The 15,849-nt window shown below is 33.8% G+C and overlaps 3 protein-coding genes across 7 annotated transcripts; 2 read left to right on the forward strand and 1 right to left on the reverse strand.

Moving 5' to 3' along the window:
- Positions 1-1,025: 1,025 nt before the first annotated feature.
- Positions 1,026-4,407, reverse strand: LOC104752252 (IQ domain-containing protein IQM4). The gene is made up of 9 exons (XM_010474343.3): positions 3,881-4,407; positions 3,047-3,619; positions 2,832-2,946; positions 2,658-2,723; positions 2,493-2,581; positions 2,325-2,412; positions 2,009-2,239; positions 1,825-1,926; positions 1,026-1,741 (listed from the first exon to the last, which is right to left on the reverse strand). Exons 2-9 carry the CDS (start codon positions 3,547-3,549, stop codon positions 1,334-1,336), a joined length of 1,602 nt encoding a protein of 533 aa, XP_010472645.1. The 5' UTR covers positions 3,550-3,619; positions 3,881-4,407; the 3' UTR covers positions 1,026-1,333.
- A 4,353-nt stretch (positions 4,408-8,760) lies between these two features.
- LOC104752253 (tRNA N(3)-methylcytidine methyltransferase trm141) lies at positions 8,761-12,931 on the forward strand. 3 transcript variants are annotated; one of them, XM_010474345.3, is made up of 12 exons: positions 8,761-9,160; positions 9,281-9,396; positions 9,476-9,537; positions 9,904-9,954; positions 10,042-10,068; positions 10,171-10,275; positions 10,643-10,750; positions 10,926-10,997; positions 11,099-11,149; positions 11,450-11,512; positions 11,604-11,930; positions 12,018-12,931. In XM_010474345.3, exons 1-12 carry the CDS (start codon positions 9,018-9,020, stop codon positions 12,732-12,734), a joined length of 1,842 nt encoding a protein of 613 aa, XP_010472647.2. In that variant the 5' UTR covers positions 8,761-9,017; the 3' UTR covers positions 12,735-12,931. The 3 variants fall into 3 exon arrangements, 2 of the variants coding, with proteins under 2 accessions (XP_010472647.2, XP_010472648.2); XR_015584300.1 differs by having other exon boundaries at positions 8,809-9,160; positions 11,436-11,512; XM_010474346.3 differs by having other exon boundaries at positions 8,809-9,160; positions 12,149-12,931.
- Positions 12,932-13,314: 383 nt separating this feature from the next.
- LOC104752254 (uncharacterized) lies at positions 13,315-15,481 on the forward strand. Of its 3 annotated transcripts, none has more exons than XM_010474349.3 (8): positions 13,315-13,460; positions 13,983-14,086; positions 14,172-14,260; positions 14,529-14,586; positions 14,670-14,729; positions 14,803-14,853; positions 14,941-15,019; positions 15,188-15,481. In XM_010474349.3, exons 2-8 carry the CDS (start codon positions 13,985-13,987, stop codon positions 15,256-15,258), a joined length of 510 nt encoding a protein of 169 aa, XP_010472651.1. In that variant the 5' UTR covers positions 13,315-13,460; positions 13,983-13,984; the 3' UTR covers positions 15,259-15,481. The 3 variants fall into 3 exon arrangements, with proteins under 3 accessions (XP_010472651.1, XP_010472649.1, XP_010472650.1); XM_010474347.3 differs by having other exon boundaries at positions 13,317-13,460; positions 13,878-14,086; XM_010474348.3 differs by having other exon boundaries at positions 13,317-13,460; positions 13,953-14,086.
- The last annotated feature ends 368 nt before the right edge of the window (positions 15,482-15,849 follow it).

Below are 15,849 nucleotides of genomic sequence, written 5' to 3' on the forward strand. Positions count from 1 at the left end.
GTTAATTAACGGTTATGGTTAATATAATTTAACTACATATTTACGGTTAACAGTTACGGTTTTTAACCATTTTATACGGTTACGTCTGATTACGGTTCGGATACGGTCTGGTTACAGTCTGAAATATGGTTACGGTTTGATTTTGTTCATGCCTACCTAAAAAGCTAGGAATGGTTACACTACTAGACATATAACTAAAACAGTCATTAAGTGGGCAACTACTTTTGTGTTGTCTTCTTTTTTTTTCTTAGTAATTGTAGTAGCATTTATACCCTCTAACATTGGTCTTATTTAAATCTATGTTTCCGTTAGGTGGTCTTATAGTTATTTGTTAATTAAATAAGTAACAAATGAGTTTTTTTTCTACTCAATCTCTATTTTAACGGACGGTTGAGATTAAACCTTTAGAAAACTCTTAAGAGGAATTAGATTCTCCATCCGCCTATAAATATATGTTTTTAGTCTATCATCAAGACATCTCAAATAAACTTCAGAAAGATAACTCACATAGAAGAAGTTTATAGGTAAAGGGAGAGAAATCTAATCACCAAATTAAAAGACCAGGACTTCAGGAAGTCGTTCATCAAAGAATCTCTACTTAATCATGTTGCTTAAAAGATGTTAGAGTTCATGTAAATTACACTTACACATCCGCAAGTATTTATATTTGAGCTGCTGCCAAGCTTGTTCCTCAATTTGTGCTTATCATAAAATCTCAAAGGGATCCCTATCCACGTTTTTGTTCACAATCAAATAGGTGGTTTAAAAGACCACACGAGCCCATGAAAAGTCAAGTCAGACGACAAAAAAAAAAAAAAAAAGTCAAGTCAAGTCTCTTAGATGGGGATGCATTATTGAATGAAAAAAAAAAACAATTACGTTTTTTTTTTTTTTTTTTTTTCTGTTTATAAAAAAACCCTTAAAAGATGAGAGGATGATTTTGTTGTTGAAACCCTTACACGTTTTTCTTGTCCAAAAACTCGCGCATTTTTTGTTTCTCTTAACTTCTTAAAATAAATGATCAATTTTTCAGATGGAAAATTATTCAATATTTTTAACAAAATTTATTCGAGGTTACAAATCCAACACTTGTACACTACTAATACAAAAAGTTGTTTATAATTTACCTAATGAATACACAGCCTATGGGATTCACCTAAACCAGAAGTTACAATGCACCCATCTAAAAGGGACAAAACACCCAAAGGGACTTACACAAAAACTTCTGTGACATGAACTAAAGAACAAAGATGAGAGAATGATTTTCTCACACGTTACTAGCTTACAGGTCATAACATTCACTTCCTGGTGAATTAAGTTAAGAGCAAAAGGCCTAACAGTTTACTTGAACTCGAGGGCTTGGGATTCCCATGTATGCTAAGCGTGGAGAGACTCTTACTCTAGGACTAGGCCTTGGAGAAGGAATTGGACCGTAGGGTGATGGAAAACGTGCAGAACCAGGCGAAATCCGAGGAGACAAACTGACTTGTTCGAACGCTTGTGACTGAAGCTCCATTGGATAATCTCTGACACACCCAATTCTTGGACCAACCCCACTATTCCATTTGCAAGACAGCCTCTTTGCAAGCTCAAGCACCGGTCTTTCTCTCTCTTTCTCTTCTTCTTGTTCCTCTGTAATGATGGTTTCTGCTGGTTTGTTCTCTGCTTCCTTTTCTTTTGATTCTTCTTCTTCGTAGCCACTGGAATTGAATGACGAGTATTCCTCGTTCACAGAGCATCTCTGCATTCAGATTAAGATAATTGAGTACACACCATTTTTCTCATGTTTAGCATATGTATGCAACAAAGAATTATTTTCCTTACCTTAACATTGGTGAGATCAACATTGTTCTCTTCCAGGAAACTTATGAATTCCTTGAAGTTGTCTTCCGTTGGGAGATAGTGTCCACTGTATGGCCATATAGCCTGAGCAAAAATGTGTTTTGTTAGCTCCTCAACATAAAGGCTAAGCGATTCAAGATAGGAAGCAAACTGAATAGGAACACACCTCGAGGATCCCATCGCGGGCGACTAATCTTCCTGCAGCAGTTGTGGCACCTCCAGACAAGAAACTGGAGTGTTGGAAACGACCTTTCTTCTTCTGCCCAACGTATAAAGTTCTAGTGGTGCTAAGTACAAAAATCGACTTCGATTCCTCTGTTGAATTGATCAGAGTCATGCTTTGTTTATTCATTAGTTTCCCATCTTCTACTATCACTTCGTATGCTTCTCTCTCCAGCTGCAGGTTTTAGAACACAAACGTTGAGTAAGATAAGTATATTCTAGACATGGACTTTTTGCAGGTGAAACCAAAAAAGAATCACCGGTCCAAGATATTTAATGCACTGTTTTTGCAGAACACTTCTTGGGTGGTGTTCAAGATTCACATCTTTTCCATCGCCAATGTCCAACCTTCATTTTCAATTATGTGGAAACAGAGTTCAGAACATATTCATTTGTCAAAAAGAAATAAAGAAGGTCATTAGACTGACCAGTAGAAGAATGGTTGTGCGCTCATGCTTGCTGACCAGACATCGTAATAGAAGTGTAAGTTGTGGCCATAACGATGTCGTGGGTCAATCTGTTATACTCAAGTTAGATTAAATCCACAAAACAGGAAGATTTTTTCAATGCACAAAGCAAATATGAGGACTTACAGCTTCAAGCCAATGCTGAAGAGCTAACTTCTGAGCTTTTTCATCTTTTGACAATCCTTTTCCAACCTAAATGACATACAAAAGTAGGATTCACATCAGTTTTCATTGCAAAGAGAGATAAAAGTTTATGGACTCGAAACATAGATAATATAACTTGTGGAAATGGTGTCAAACCTTAGCAGCTCGTGTTCTAGCTCGTGCCCACTTCGAAACAGCGGTTTCATGTTTCTCTTCTCCAAAGAAGGAAACCGAGCTCAAGTTCAGAGCTGCAGCATCCAGAGTCTTCCACCTAGGAAACATTTGAAGAAACAAAACAGATTAGTGTCAACAGATTGAACACCATTACTAGCAAAGCAGATAGACAGATAGATGATTATCAAGTGACTCACCAGAGCTCCTCAACCACAACAGCGCAATCTGCTAGGTTCCTTCTTGTCCGGTAACTCTTGTACACCTTCTGTAGGGTAGTTGCAGCTGCGTCAAGCTCTGTGACAGGTCTAGGGGAGAAGAACACAAAAGGCTTAGGTGGAGTAATCGTGGGTACTGTTATTTGGATTCTCTCGCAATTTCTTCCGCTCAAACTGTTACGAGCAGGCTTCTTCGTTTCGGCAATCTGCTCATCAGCCTTGTTGTTCAACGGTTCAGCCGTGACATCTGTTGGAATCTTCCAGCTGTTAAAGCTCAAAGACCGCTCCATACCGGTCTTAGGAGACTTTTTCGGCGGCTTCTCACTCTTGAAACTGTTGGTTCTTGATGTCAAGACTCCTTGTTTCAATTTGAAGCTAAAAGATCTGGTTTCAAGAAAACTCTCGACAGGGTTCTTGAAACTGAAGAACTGGGTCGTCACGACTTCTTTCCAAGCAGACAAGAGCAAGGAAAGAGAAAGCCCCATGATAAAACAAACAAGAATATATAATCTCTTCAAGTTGTTTGCTCCCAAAATATACCAATATACAAATCCCCTGCAACACACATCAAATTCAGATCAATATCAAAAACGTTGACAAACGAATCTTTTTTCTAAACAACTATCATTAATATATTCATTTTTTTTAACTGAGTCATTGCTATCATCACCAAACCCAACTACTGTAGCCGACGCTAAATAAAACCGTTCTCATTCAGACATTTCAACAAACACATTGATAGGATCAAATAAAGGTGAAAACTTTATGATTTTATCCAGCTTCTATGATCGACCCATGTAAGAATCAGAGACATACCTCAAGATTTTGCAGAGTAGCAACACCAAGAAAGACTTAAAAAAGGTCAAGTCTTTATTATATCTATTCTTGTCTAGAAAGAGGAATCAGAAACTGAAATACAATAACAAAGAGGGAGATAGCACAATATATATACACAGCTGAATAAATGTATAGTGGTGTGTGTCTGTGTAGTTGACGAGTATTGAATGGGGGTAAAAATAAAGTCTTCTTTTAACAAAATCGTTGAATATGACAAAACAATAAACATAATGTAATACTAGTGAAGATTCAAAGATGGTGTGTCTGAAGAAGGAAAATATATTAGTTTTAAAATGATATATACAAGACAAGTAAATAACATACACTACTAGTGTGCAATATAAAACACAACAGTGTGGAAAGGGAGGGAACCCACAGGAGAGGAGGAGACGCCCGGTAATAAGAAGGTAGCTTCACCGAAACTTATTAATTCAGTAAAGGACAATTTGCTTTTTATTTCAGTAGGGTCACTAAGTACGTACGTTTTCCAAGCAATTCTTATCTACAACTACAATGAAATCATGAAAAATATATTAATGCAGAAATTGTGGAGACAATGATATATTTATATTACCTTTAAGTGTTGAGGAAGCATAATATTTATAAAATTGACTCTTTATATAAAAAGTTTTAATTCACGTTCAATGTCTTTTAAATAATTAATCAGTCATCATCACATTTAAGTAAATAAAACAATCTACAAAGTTGTTGATTTTCTTACTTTTTATTTTTGTAGCAAATACAGTTTTCTACTCCCTCTGTTTCATATTAAGTGTTGTTTTATACTGAAAATTTTGTTACAAAATAAGTATCATTTTGTATTTTCAATATAGATGTTTGGTAAATTTTCCAATTTTATCCCTACTAATTTAATGTATTGACCAATATAAAAATTGTATAATAAAGTAATAAGGGATAAAATAGAAAATTTAATGATTTTCTTAATATGTGTGATAAATCTTTAAACAACACTTAATATGAAACAAAAGGAGTATTAAATGTCGAATAAATCACCTACAGAAGTAGCTAGCACATAAATGCTAAGAAGTATAATATTTAATATATATACATATATATAGTATGAGCAACAAATATCTACTACTCCCCAAATTTTATATTAAGTGTTGTGCAAAAACTTTTTAAAATAAGTATTGTTTATGTTTTTAATGTAAATGTTATGATAATGAAACCAATATGTAGAGTATTATTTACAATAATTTTTTTATTGTTTTTTTTAATAATGTGGGAAGATAGTTTTAAACGATACTTATAATAAAAATTAAAATGGATGAAAATATTAGTGTATGATTGAAAGACCAACAACATAAAGGCATGTGCATTAGAGGTTTTTCACAAAAAGTTTCTCACTTAAAAAAGAAATAGTAAAATATAATATAATATTTTTTTATTATGAGAATTTCTCATAAAAGGTGAGAACGATTCTCAATTATATTTGAGAAACTTTTATAATAAAAAATTATTATTTTATATATAGATATTTTTTTGTTAATGAGAAATTTGACGAAAGACTAACCAATGTACATAGTCTAAGAAAACCTTAAATCCTTAATAATATATGGCACAATAAGTCTAGTTGTGGGAATAAGACATTGCATTGTCCAAATGAAATTATAGAGCTCTAAATGCATAGGAGACAGTCACAGGGAACACTCTCTTAAAGGTCAATTAAATTAATTGTGTTTGTCTTCTAGATGAATGAAACAACTATCTTAATATCTGCTATTTCATTCCATCCAGATGATAACTTATGATCTAAAATATCAAAAAAATCTTCTTTGTCATAATAGTCATCTTTGTTAGTTGTTACTTGGGCCTTTTTTTCTCTCCATTAAAATAAATTTAAATGTTAAAACATAGAGTACGAGTAACCAACAGAACTAAAGAAATACAATCATAAGGCCATCATTATAGTGTTCTCCGCCCAAAAAATTAGAAAAATAATGAATAGTGGCTTAGAACATTTTTTTTAGTTCTTGATGTAGAACTGATCTTGGCTCAGTTCTAAGCTGACGTGGCAAGCTGTGAATGGATACAATTTTTTGCAAACAATTTTTCACAAATTAAAAGAGTGTTTAAGAATATTATATTATAAATTTTTATAATTGTAATATGTTTAAGAATATTATATTAATTTATAAGTATACAATTGCTTTTATATAAGTATGCAGTTTAAATGTTAATTTATAAGTTTTTATAATTGTAATATGTTTAAGAATATTATATTAATTTATAAGTATACAATTGCTTTTATATAAGTATGCAATTTAAATATTAATTTATAAGTTTTTATAATTGTAATATGTTTAAGAATATTATATTAATTTATAAGTATACATTGCTTTTATATAAATATGCAATTTAAATATTAATTTATAAGTTTTTATAATTATAATATGTTTAAGAATATTATATTATTAAATCTTATGATCTTAAACATGTTCTCCCAATAATTAACTTCTTAACAAAAGATCTAAACTAATGATCTTATATTATTTTCATAATATTTTTACTCTAAGAACACCTAAAACTGTTCCCCTTTAATGATGCCCTACCAAAGGCTCAAAACCAGAACCAAACAGAGATAAAGAAATGTGATTGGTTTCAAACCCGTCTTTCATCTTCAATCCTTGAAAAAACCCATGGCTCTGTTCCTCCTTTTCTTTGTTTTTTAAAATTTTTGTTTTTTAATTTTTGTTTTTATTTTGTTAAAAAATACGTATATAAATCTATGAAATATTAAAACTAAAAAACGTAAGCACTATTATATTATAACTTTGAAAAATATTATAATATTAAGAAAGCATTCGACTTGATTTTGGATGCACAATTGGCATGGGAAATAAATTAAAATAGTAGAAAAAAACACTTTAGAAAAATAGATTTAGAATTCAACTGAAAAAGGTCGGTCTATTTCATTAAAGAGAAAATTCAGAGAACTTTCATATACGATATGAATAGAGTGTATCTTCGTAGGATTATATTAAGAAAAAGTTCAAAAGACAACAAAAAAGTGTTATCTATTTGTTACAGGAATATACTCACAAATAAACACATAACTTATTGACAGTTGTTTAGTTTGCAGTTGTAACAATAATAATATTAATAAATCTCAAAAACGAAAGTAGTTAGCATTAGTAGAGCACTCATATTTAAGCTATATGTAGACACATTCTTCGATTTCTTTCTTTTTTTTGGTAGAAACACATTCTTCGATTTCATTCACCCCTTAAGAGAGCAATATCACATGTGTTAGGACTTAGGAGTAGATAACAAAAATTAAATATATAAACAAATTATTCATAGTTGTAGTAGACACGTGCATAATTGCATATGAGCAAACGAAGATTAGCTGGGATATGTTTGAAATAGTTTTTGTTCCTCTTGTTTGTTCTTCTGTGTCTTCAACCGTACAGATCTGGTTCTTGCTGAAAAGCATAATTTTATATTAATTAAAGTTTGGATATAATTAAGTACAGTTTGGTCTGATATCTCTGTCATTAATTAGACGTGTGGCAGTATAATTGATGTGGTTTGGGTATCGACTGGTGTCGAATACTACTTGCTACTATTATATATGTGCAGTGCTCATCTTATTCTATATTTTTCATCTACCATTTTTTAAAACGATTATCCAAGCTAAATCATTATACTAAAAACGAACAAAAGGTAAAAATAACAAACATACGCAAAATCATAGAACTTTCCTATTAAGAAAAAATAGTAATATATAATAATATATATTGAACTTATATATAATATATATATATACGTTAATTTCTATATTGAACTTATATATAATATATATTTGTTATTAATGTGACTCAGTAAATCTAAATTTAGCTAGAGGAACATGTTCAACATTAATCTTAATATTCGAAAGATTGTTCACTAAAGAAAGCAAAAATTTAACGTTAAGAAGAGAGTATTAATATAAGAAACCGGTTATTCATGTGTTTACTTACTATGATCTAAGGTTGTGTATGACAGTATGAGAAACAAAAAATCAGCATTGCTAGTGAAGATGAAGAAGAATATTAATTGTTGTTAAAAGAAAAAAAAAAAACAATACCAAGATAATTAGTACAAAATTTTTAAACTAATTCCCTTTTGCTTTAAACATACGCGTTGGAATTAAACGTTGAGAATATTTGTATGTGTTCAAAACAACATTTTATTGTGTAAAACGTTTTCAATCAGCCGAGATTTCCAAAAGTGGAAGAACAAAGGAAAAAACAAAGAGATAAACGGAATCACAAAATAATTTTTATAACTCCTACCAAATTTCTTATCAGTCGGCGTTCTCCGGCCACTAGAAGCTTCAGCTGCTTTTCTTCCACCCAGCACAGGAGGGAGAGTCCTCTGATCTTAATCTTCTTAAAAGTTTAGTTCCCATCTTTCAAGAGAGGATGATGTCCATTTGTTGAAATGGTAATTAAGGTCTTTTTATTAAGAACAAAAGACCTTGATAAGAGGATGTCCATCGTTCTATTTATAGAGGTAAAAAGATAAGTTATATGATGGGTTCTATAGTGATGATGAGTTCCACAAAAGTTACATAGCATTTATCACATGCATGCATCTTTTTTATTTGTGATTTTGGGAGCTCCTCCTATTTTTAACTTTCATAACATAGTCGATATTTTAACAGATATAGTCGATATTTTAACAGATTTCAGAGATTATTTTGAATCTTGGCCAATGGTTAACCCGGTTAGAAAAAAAAGAAGAAGTAAGGTTAACCTGGTTTTTTCGTTCTTAACCGAAATCCTACTCGAATGAGAAATTAGGGTTTTACATGTCAACCGGTTATCCTCAGCGGTCTACAATCAAAACCTCGCAACCATCTGTTTTTTTTTTAAATGTGTTTTCTCCAGTGAAGTCTGGTCACAGCCATCAAATTATCAAAGTTAGCAAGACATCCTCAGTTTCCTTACTCTTCTTCTACTAAGGGAATAAAAAAAAAGAGCTTAGCTTACCAAGATTAGAAAAGTAGAGTTTAATCGCTCTAAAGACTATTTAAATGTATGTCTAGAAAGACTAGAATTGACCAAACCACGATTGGGCCTAGTAATAATAATACCCAATCAGCTTAATAATGCCTCAGATTGGGTCATTCTTCCTCCTAATCGCTCCACTTGAAAAAAAAAAAAAAAAACCTCTCTCCTTCTTCTTCTTCTTCTTCTTCAGATTTCTCAGAGAAAGAAGAACCCCAAGTGTTTTGCCGTCAGAGAACCACGGGTTAGTATTCTTGTTTCTTGATATACAAAATCGAGACACGGCTTGTTTTGTTTACTTGGGGTATCTTTTTATTTACTCATTATCATGAATTTTTTTTTTTTTCTTTTTTTTCTTATGAAGAGACACACGGCTTCTGGTAATAATGTCTTCTGGCATTGAAGAGCAGCAGCAGAAATCGATTGAGAAGCTGCAGATTTATCCGACAGCTAACTCTGGTGTTTCTCCTTTTTGGCGAGGTTTGTCCAAAGTTCACATCTTTAGCTTATTATTTTTTGCAAGCTTGCTCCTTTAATCGTACCGTTTTATATCTCTCAGAGAAGTATGAAAGGGATGCTAAAAAGTATTGGGATATATTTTACAAGCATCATGGAGACAGAGTAACCCTTTTTCTCTCTCTCTCTCACAACTGTTTAGGGTGATTGGTAGGTTTGGGGACTCAAGATAGTTAGTGATACTAATATATCATACTAAGCTATCTTCATTAGACTTTTAGTAACTCAGGTGTGTTTGTATGGCGGTTCTTTAGTAGGAAACGAGTTATGGTCTGAGTCCTTGAGCGGATCTTGTGTACAGAGTTTATGGTAAAGGGATCTGTTTTCAACTGCCTCAACCCTTGATTTCAGTTTTCACCAGATCTAATTTAGCTCTATTCATATTACAATGTTGCCATTCGTGCTTTGTGCAAATGATATTACTGTACTTAATTTACATGACATGATTTGATTTTACTTGTTCTTCATCAGTTTTTCAAAGACCGCCACTACCTGGACAAGGAATGGAACAGCTATTTTTCTGTGAGTTATATAAAACTAATTCATATGGTATCTGCTGCATTACTTATTGTATATTCAACCTGAGTTTCTCTTATTCTCTTTTTTCAGGTCAGTGGAAAAAGAGTCATTCTTGAGGTAATCACAAATGCTCTAGCTGTTACTTATCTAAATCGAACTATTTCGTTCTTTGCTAGATGAGTAGCTTTTGTATGCTGAGCTATTGGTCTTCATTTGCAGGTTGGCTGTGGAGCTGGAAACACCATATTTCCTTTAATTGCCACATATCCAGACATTTTCGTCTATGCATGTGATTTTTCACCACGAGCTGTCGAGTTGGTCAAGGTCAGTTCCTTATTCTTCTCTATTGTTTGCTTTTCTCTGGTTGATTTTTCTTTGCTACTGAGGTCAATTTATTCAGCTCTATGACGCAATTTTTTTTTTTGGGGATAACTAATAAACGTATTACTGCATTGTGCATGAGTACCTGTTGATGGAGTGTCAATTCATTAACTGGAAATTTATAGTAATTGTCTTTGTGTCTCTTAGCACATTTTAATAGGTGTATCTACCTTATTTTATGCCTGTGAATGGTTACTTGTTGCGTCCACCACATGGAATAGTGTACGAATTGTCATGTGCTTCATAGTTTTCAGGTTACTGGCTTCTGTTGAACTTGTTCAGGGTGTATTTGACTTGTTTTGACATTCAGGCTCATGACGAATACACAGTGACGCGCGTGTGTGCATTTGCTTGTGACTTGACGGGGGATGGTCTTGACAATCATATTTCTCCATCTTCAGTTGATATTGTGACCATGGTATTTTTCCTAACAAATGTATATTATTGTGTTATCTTCGACCTAGTTAGTTTAGCAAAAAATTAACGTTTTCCTCTAATTGCTCCCTGGTTTTTTGTGTTGATCAATATATATGTTTGAGCCTTTTCCTTTTATCATCCTAAAATATTTCTCATGTCAAATACTTGTTGAACAGATATTTGTATTATCCGCTGTATCACCAGAGAAGATGCCCTTAGTATTGCAGAATATTAGGAAAGTACTTAAGGTATCAACCACATTTTTTCTAATGAACTCTTTGGGCATCCATCTTCCTCTGCAAGTCTAAATTTCTAATGTTGAGTTACTTTCTTATTCTTCTGTTTTCAGCCAAATGGGTGTATTCTCTTCCGTGACTATGCTGTTGGTGATCTTGCTCAGGTTTGATCCACCTTTTTATTACTTCCAAAGTTGAGTTATTATCGCTTTTCTGTTTACCATGTGAGTAGAATTAAAATCTCACTAAAAATACCTATCAATACATCAAAAGTTGATACACTTGAACTTTTTTTGTTGAAAAGGAAACACCTCCTCTACTAGAATTTCATGTTCAAAAGACATTATTTTCAAGTGCCTTTTTGCTCATGTTTTTGTATGCTGTAAATGAGTTATGTCTGATCTACATGCTTCAGAATAAAAAGGCATTGTTACTCATTATGTGGTTCAGTATTTGATCAACAGGAGAGGTTTTCTGGGAAGGATCAGAAGATCAGCGAGAACTTTTATGTCAGAGGTGATGGCACTGTAAGTTCTTTCTTTCCTCCGATTTTTCAAGGCTATCTCTTTGCAGTACACATGTTGGCAGTAGTGTGATGATTTTACATTATTTATGCAGCGTGCATTCTACTTTTCTAATGAGTTTCTAGAAAGTTTGTTTTCCGAACAAGGATTTGAAGTTGAGGAGCTTGATGTTTGCTGCAAACAAGTCGAGAATCGTTCACGTGAACTGGTCATGAATCGGCGCTGGGTCCAAGCTACATTTCGTCTATCAAACGACAAGAAAAACCCTACCAAATTAGACCAGTCTGAACAACAACAAAGCAACAACAATCAGCTTAAATCTGAGGAGCAGGAAAGAAAAGAGACAGTTGATAATACCGACATTGACATATCCGATGGTCTGGCTATGGAAATGTTTGGAGCCTCTCCATCAAGTCATGAGGTAAAGAGACTTGAGTACTCAATCTCACTGCTTTTCTTTAATTCTTTCTTTTATGCTTATAAATTCATCTCCGGTTTGTTTTCATAGATGAGCGTATTTAAGCTTCGGGATTCTGCATTTAAAATCAAACATTTGTCCAAAGAATATCAACATACATGCAAATCTACGGGGTTGATGCTGTGGGAGTCAGCTCGGCTTATGGCTTCTGTTCTTGACAGGAACCAAAACATTGTTTCTGGAAAACGGGTGTTGGAATTGGGTTGTGGCTGCACAGGAATATGCTCGATGGTAGCCGCCAGATCAGCTAGCCTTGTGGTAGCTACCGATGCAGATACAAAGGCACTTACGCTATTGACGGAGAACATCACAATGAACCTCCAGTCTTGTTTACTTGGGAAACTGAAAACAGGTCTACTTGAATGGGGAAACAAAGAGCATATACAAGGCATCAAGGGTTTGGCTTGTGGTGGAGGCTTTGAAGTTATAATCGGGACAGATGTTACCTATGTAGCTGAAGCCATTATTCCTTTGTTTGAAACCGCAAAAGAACTGATGTTACGGGAAACGGAGGGGAAAGAAAAGCCAGGATTGATTCTATGCCATGTTTTCAGAAGGGTTGATGAACCTTCTCTCCTGTCAGCAGCATCCAAGTTTGGGTTTAAGCTTGCAGACAGATGGGCTGCTGCAAATTCAAAGGAATCTCCTCGTATTGGCAACTTCATTGAGAGTTGGTTTTCCGAAAAGGATTTGGTCGAGGAAATCCCGACTTCTGCGTTGCATATTCTCTACTTTCAAATGGAGTAGGCTATGGGTGGAGAAGCATATGTTGATTACATGGATTTTTCTTTTCTCAATCAATGAATGTTATACATGTATGTACTCTTAATCAGTGGACTGCGTTTGGGTGTGATCTTGTTCTTGAGTATCCTGTAAGAATCTGACCGATATTAGCAGTGAATTTTTGTTTGGGTATAAAACGATTACAAAAACAAAAAAGAAAAGTGCATTAATAAGGGATGAGGGGGCTTTTTGTAAAGCCTATTGTTTCCAATCACATTTTACAAGTTTCTAAGTTTTAAAAAAAAATCACATTCATCATTCTAACAACCAAAATCACAATTCAAAATTAAAAAAAAAAAATTACTGTGAAAGTTGATTTTTAAGGATACCTTAAGGAAACGTAAATGAGTAATATAAATAACACAATTATAAATTTAAAACATGAATAAAATTAACCTTGGTTTGATATGAATGAGGGTTATTTTTAGGATTAAATACAGAAAATATGGTTAGTATGGTTAATGAACTCAATTAAAGAATTTTTTTTAGGTTCGTTTTGCCAAAATTCTCTATTATTAAAAAACAAAAATAATAAAACGATCAAGTAATGAAGGGTTCAATCAAATTACTTGGATCATCTTTCTTTTTATTATTATTCCTAAAAACTCCAACAAAAGAAGGATATATCTGTTTTCTTCTCCTTCCTTCAAAAGCTTTCGGGCGATTTTGTTTCGACGGCATCTTTGACAGGTGACTTGCTTCTTCTTCTTCTTCTTCTTCTTCTTCTTTTGATTTATTATAGCTCTTCCACATACATTAGTTTTGGTTGTGTCATGTGTGTTTAGATCTTGGTTTTGGTTTTTACTCTTTTCTAAGGAAATGCTTAGATTGATTTGGGTTTTGTTTAGTTTCCGAGAAAGAAAAAAAAAATCCAATTTTGGAATCTGAAATCAGACTGATTTACTTGGAATCCAATTTGGGAAATTAATGATTATTACTATTTCACACAATTTTGGTAAGAACCTATGCTGATATAAAAAGACTATGAGAAAAATATATATATGCTATAAGAAGAAGAACAAATCATTGGTTAGTTAGGGTTACTTGGAGGAACATATTTGATGGAAATTATCCTGTCAATGTTCTTCTTATTTCTATTTGTGGCAGCAAACAATCATTACAGGAAAATAAGTCAAAACTCGTATATGCTGTTGTTTTCCAATAAACTTAATTCTCTAACAGAACAAGTTTCGAGATTTGATATTGACGAAGATATGGGCCTTGGAGGAGGCAGTGAAACCATGGAATGCAACTGTGGTATGCCTCTTTGCATCTGTGTTGCTCCTTCCAAACCAACCATTCAACCAAACCCACCGGTATATATCTCTTTTTCTTTTTATGTCTTTGTGTTCCTTATCCTACATATTATGTTGATATCTTCTGACAATGCTTTTGGAACAGGCTACCATTGCTCCTGTGGCTCTTCTTCCTCAGTCAAAGTCAGAGCCTTCAGCAAAAAGTAAAGGTTCCACTTCCAGCAGCAATTCTAGGTATATGTTAGTAATTTAGTCCTAGTATCAAGTCAAAAGCTTGCGTCTAGAGTTTACTCCCATGAGATTTAGACATGAGAGAAACTTGTCTGTCTACTTGATTATTTACCTTCAACTATACAGATCAAATCTAGTTTCATGTGTAATTGGTTCATCTGCTTTTTTGTTCATCTCTGTAGAAAACCTTTGTGGAACTTGCTGTCTGAGTGAAGTTTCTATGTCTTTCTGGTGTATCTTGATATGTAACTTAGCTATGGAAAAATCTCAGGTCAGCTCTGAATCCTGGACAAGACATCCCCCAAAGAGACTATGAAGCCAGTGGGGAGGTAGTTAACTCTTTGACATTTCATTACATGGATAGACCGTAGCTTATTCATAGATTTTATGGAATGTGTTTGTCTGTAAAAAGGGATTAAGGGAAGCAATTAAGAATGGTGACACTGCAGGTGTGAAAAAGATTCTAAAAGAGGTATACTTAATCTCCATTTAAGAAGCTGGGCTTAATTTAGTGTTCAGAAATGCTAAATCTGTAAGAGTTGCAGGGCGTAGATGCAAATTACCGTGACAAGCAGGGAATGTCAGTGCTTCATCTGGTAATCTTCTCTATCTCTGCCATATGTGTGATTGGTTTGGTTCGGTAAGTCCATATATACTAATTAGATCATCTTTTGGTTCCACAGGCTGTCCTATTCAACCAAACTAATATTGCGTTGCTTCTGATGGATCATGGAGCAAGCCTCGAGTACAAAAATGCACAAGGTAATTCTCATGATACGCAAATCTTGCCTTGATAATGTGTCCAATCATTTTAGAGAGAACAAGTTTGACTAGTGATTCATTTGTTTTGTGCTGCTTGTGATTTCTTTATTTATCGTGGGGATTTCTCTGGTTTCGCCTAAAGTATAAATATTGTTATGCGTCCATCAGGAGAAACACCGCTAGATTGTGCTCCCGCAACGCTGCAATACAAGATGCGGGAAAAGATGAAGTCCACTTAACAGCATGCCTCATGCAGAGGTACATATATCATTCCTCAAAGCTTTTAACCTATGAGGGGAAGATTTGTAATGGAAAAATCAGGGGCTCACTTGTAACTTTAGTTGCATTCTGTGTGCATTTTTTTCATGTTATGTGATCTTTGAACCATCTTCTTCTTCCACTATGACATACAAACTCACCTTTTATTGCAGCTAAATATATCCACTTGCTTTTGCATCCAAATGCAGCGTCTGAACTAATATATTGTTTTGGTCATATAAACAGCATGTAATGTCCCAAATGCAGAAACTAATAGCACCATTGTTAAAATCATGATACTCGGCAACAATCCTTGACTCAGTGTCTGAACTCTGAACAATAAAACAAACTTTGTCTTCAAGATGGTCTACTATAGTCCGTAGACAAGACATGTAATGAAACAGTCTTCGTTATATGTTTACACACCTTCTCGAGAAGCGTAGCTTTTTCAGATCCATGATTTCTTAAGATAAACTAGTTACGCTTCTTCGAGCTGGTGCTTGAACGAGTTGATGAGAAAGGAAGATATGTGTCGGTGGCTCAACTGGGCCTCGAAATCCTCTGAAAGCCCA

This window comes from Camelina sativa, chromosome 16 (assembly GCF_030686135.1).
Source record: "Camelina sativa cultivar CO46 ecotype springtype chromosome 16, ASM3068613v1".
NCBI classification, from domain to species: Eukaryota; Viridiplantae; Streptophyta; class Magnoliopsida; order Brassicales; family Brassicaceae; genus Camelina; species Camelina sativa.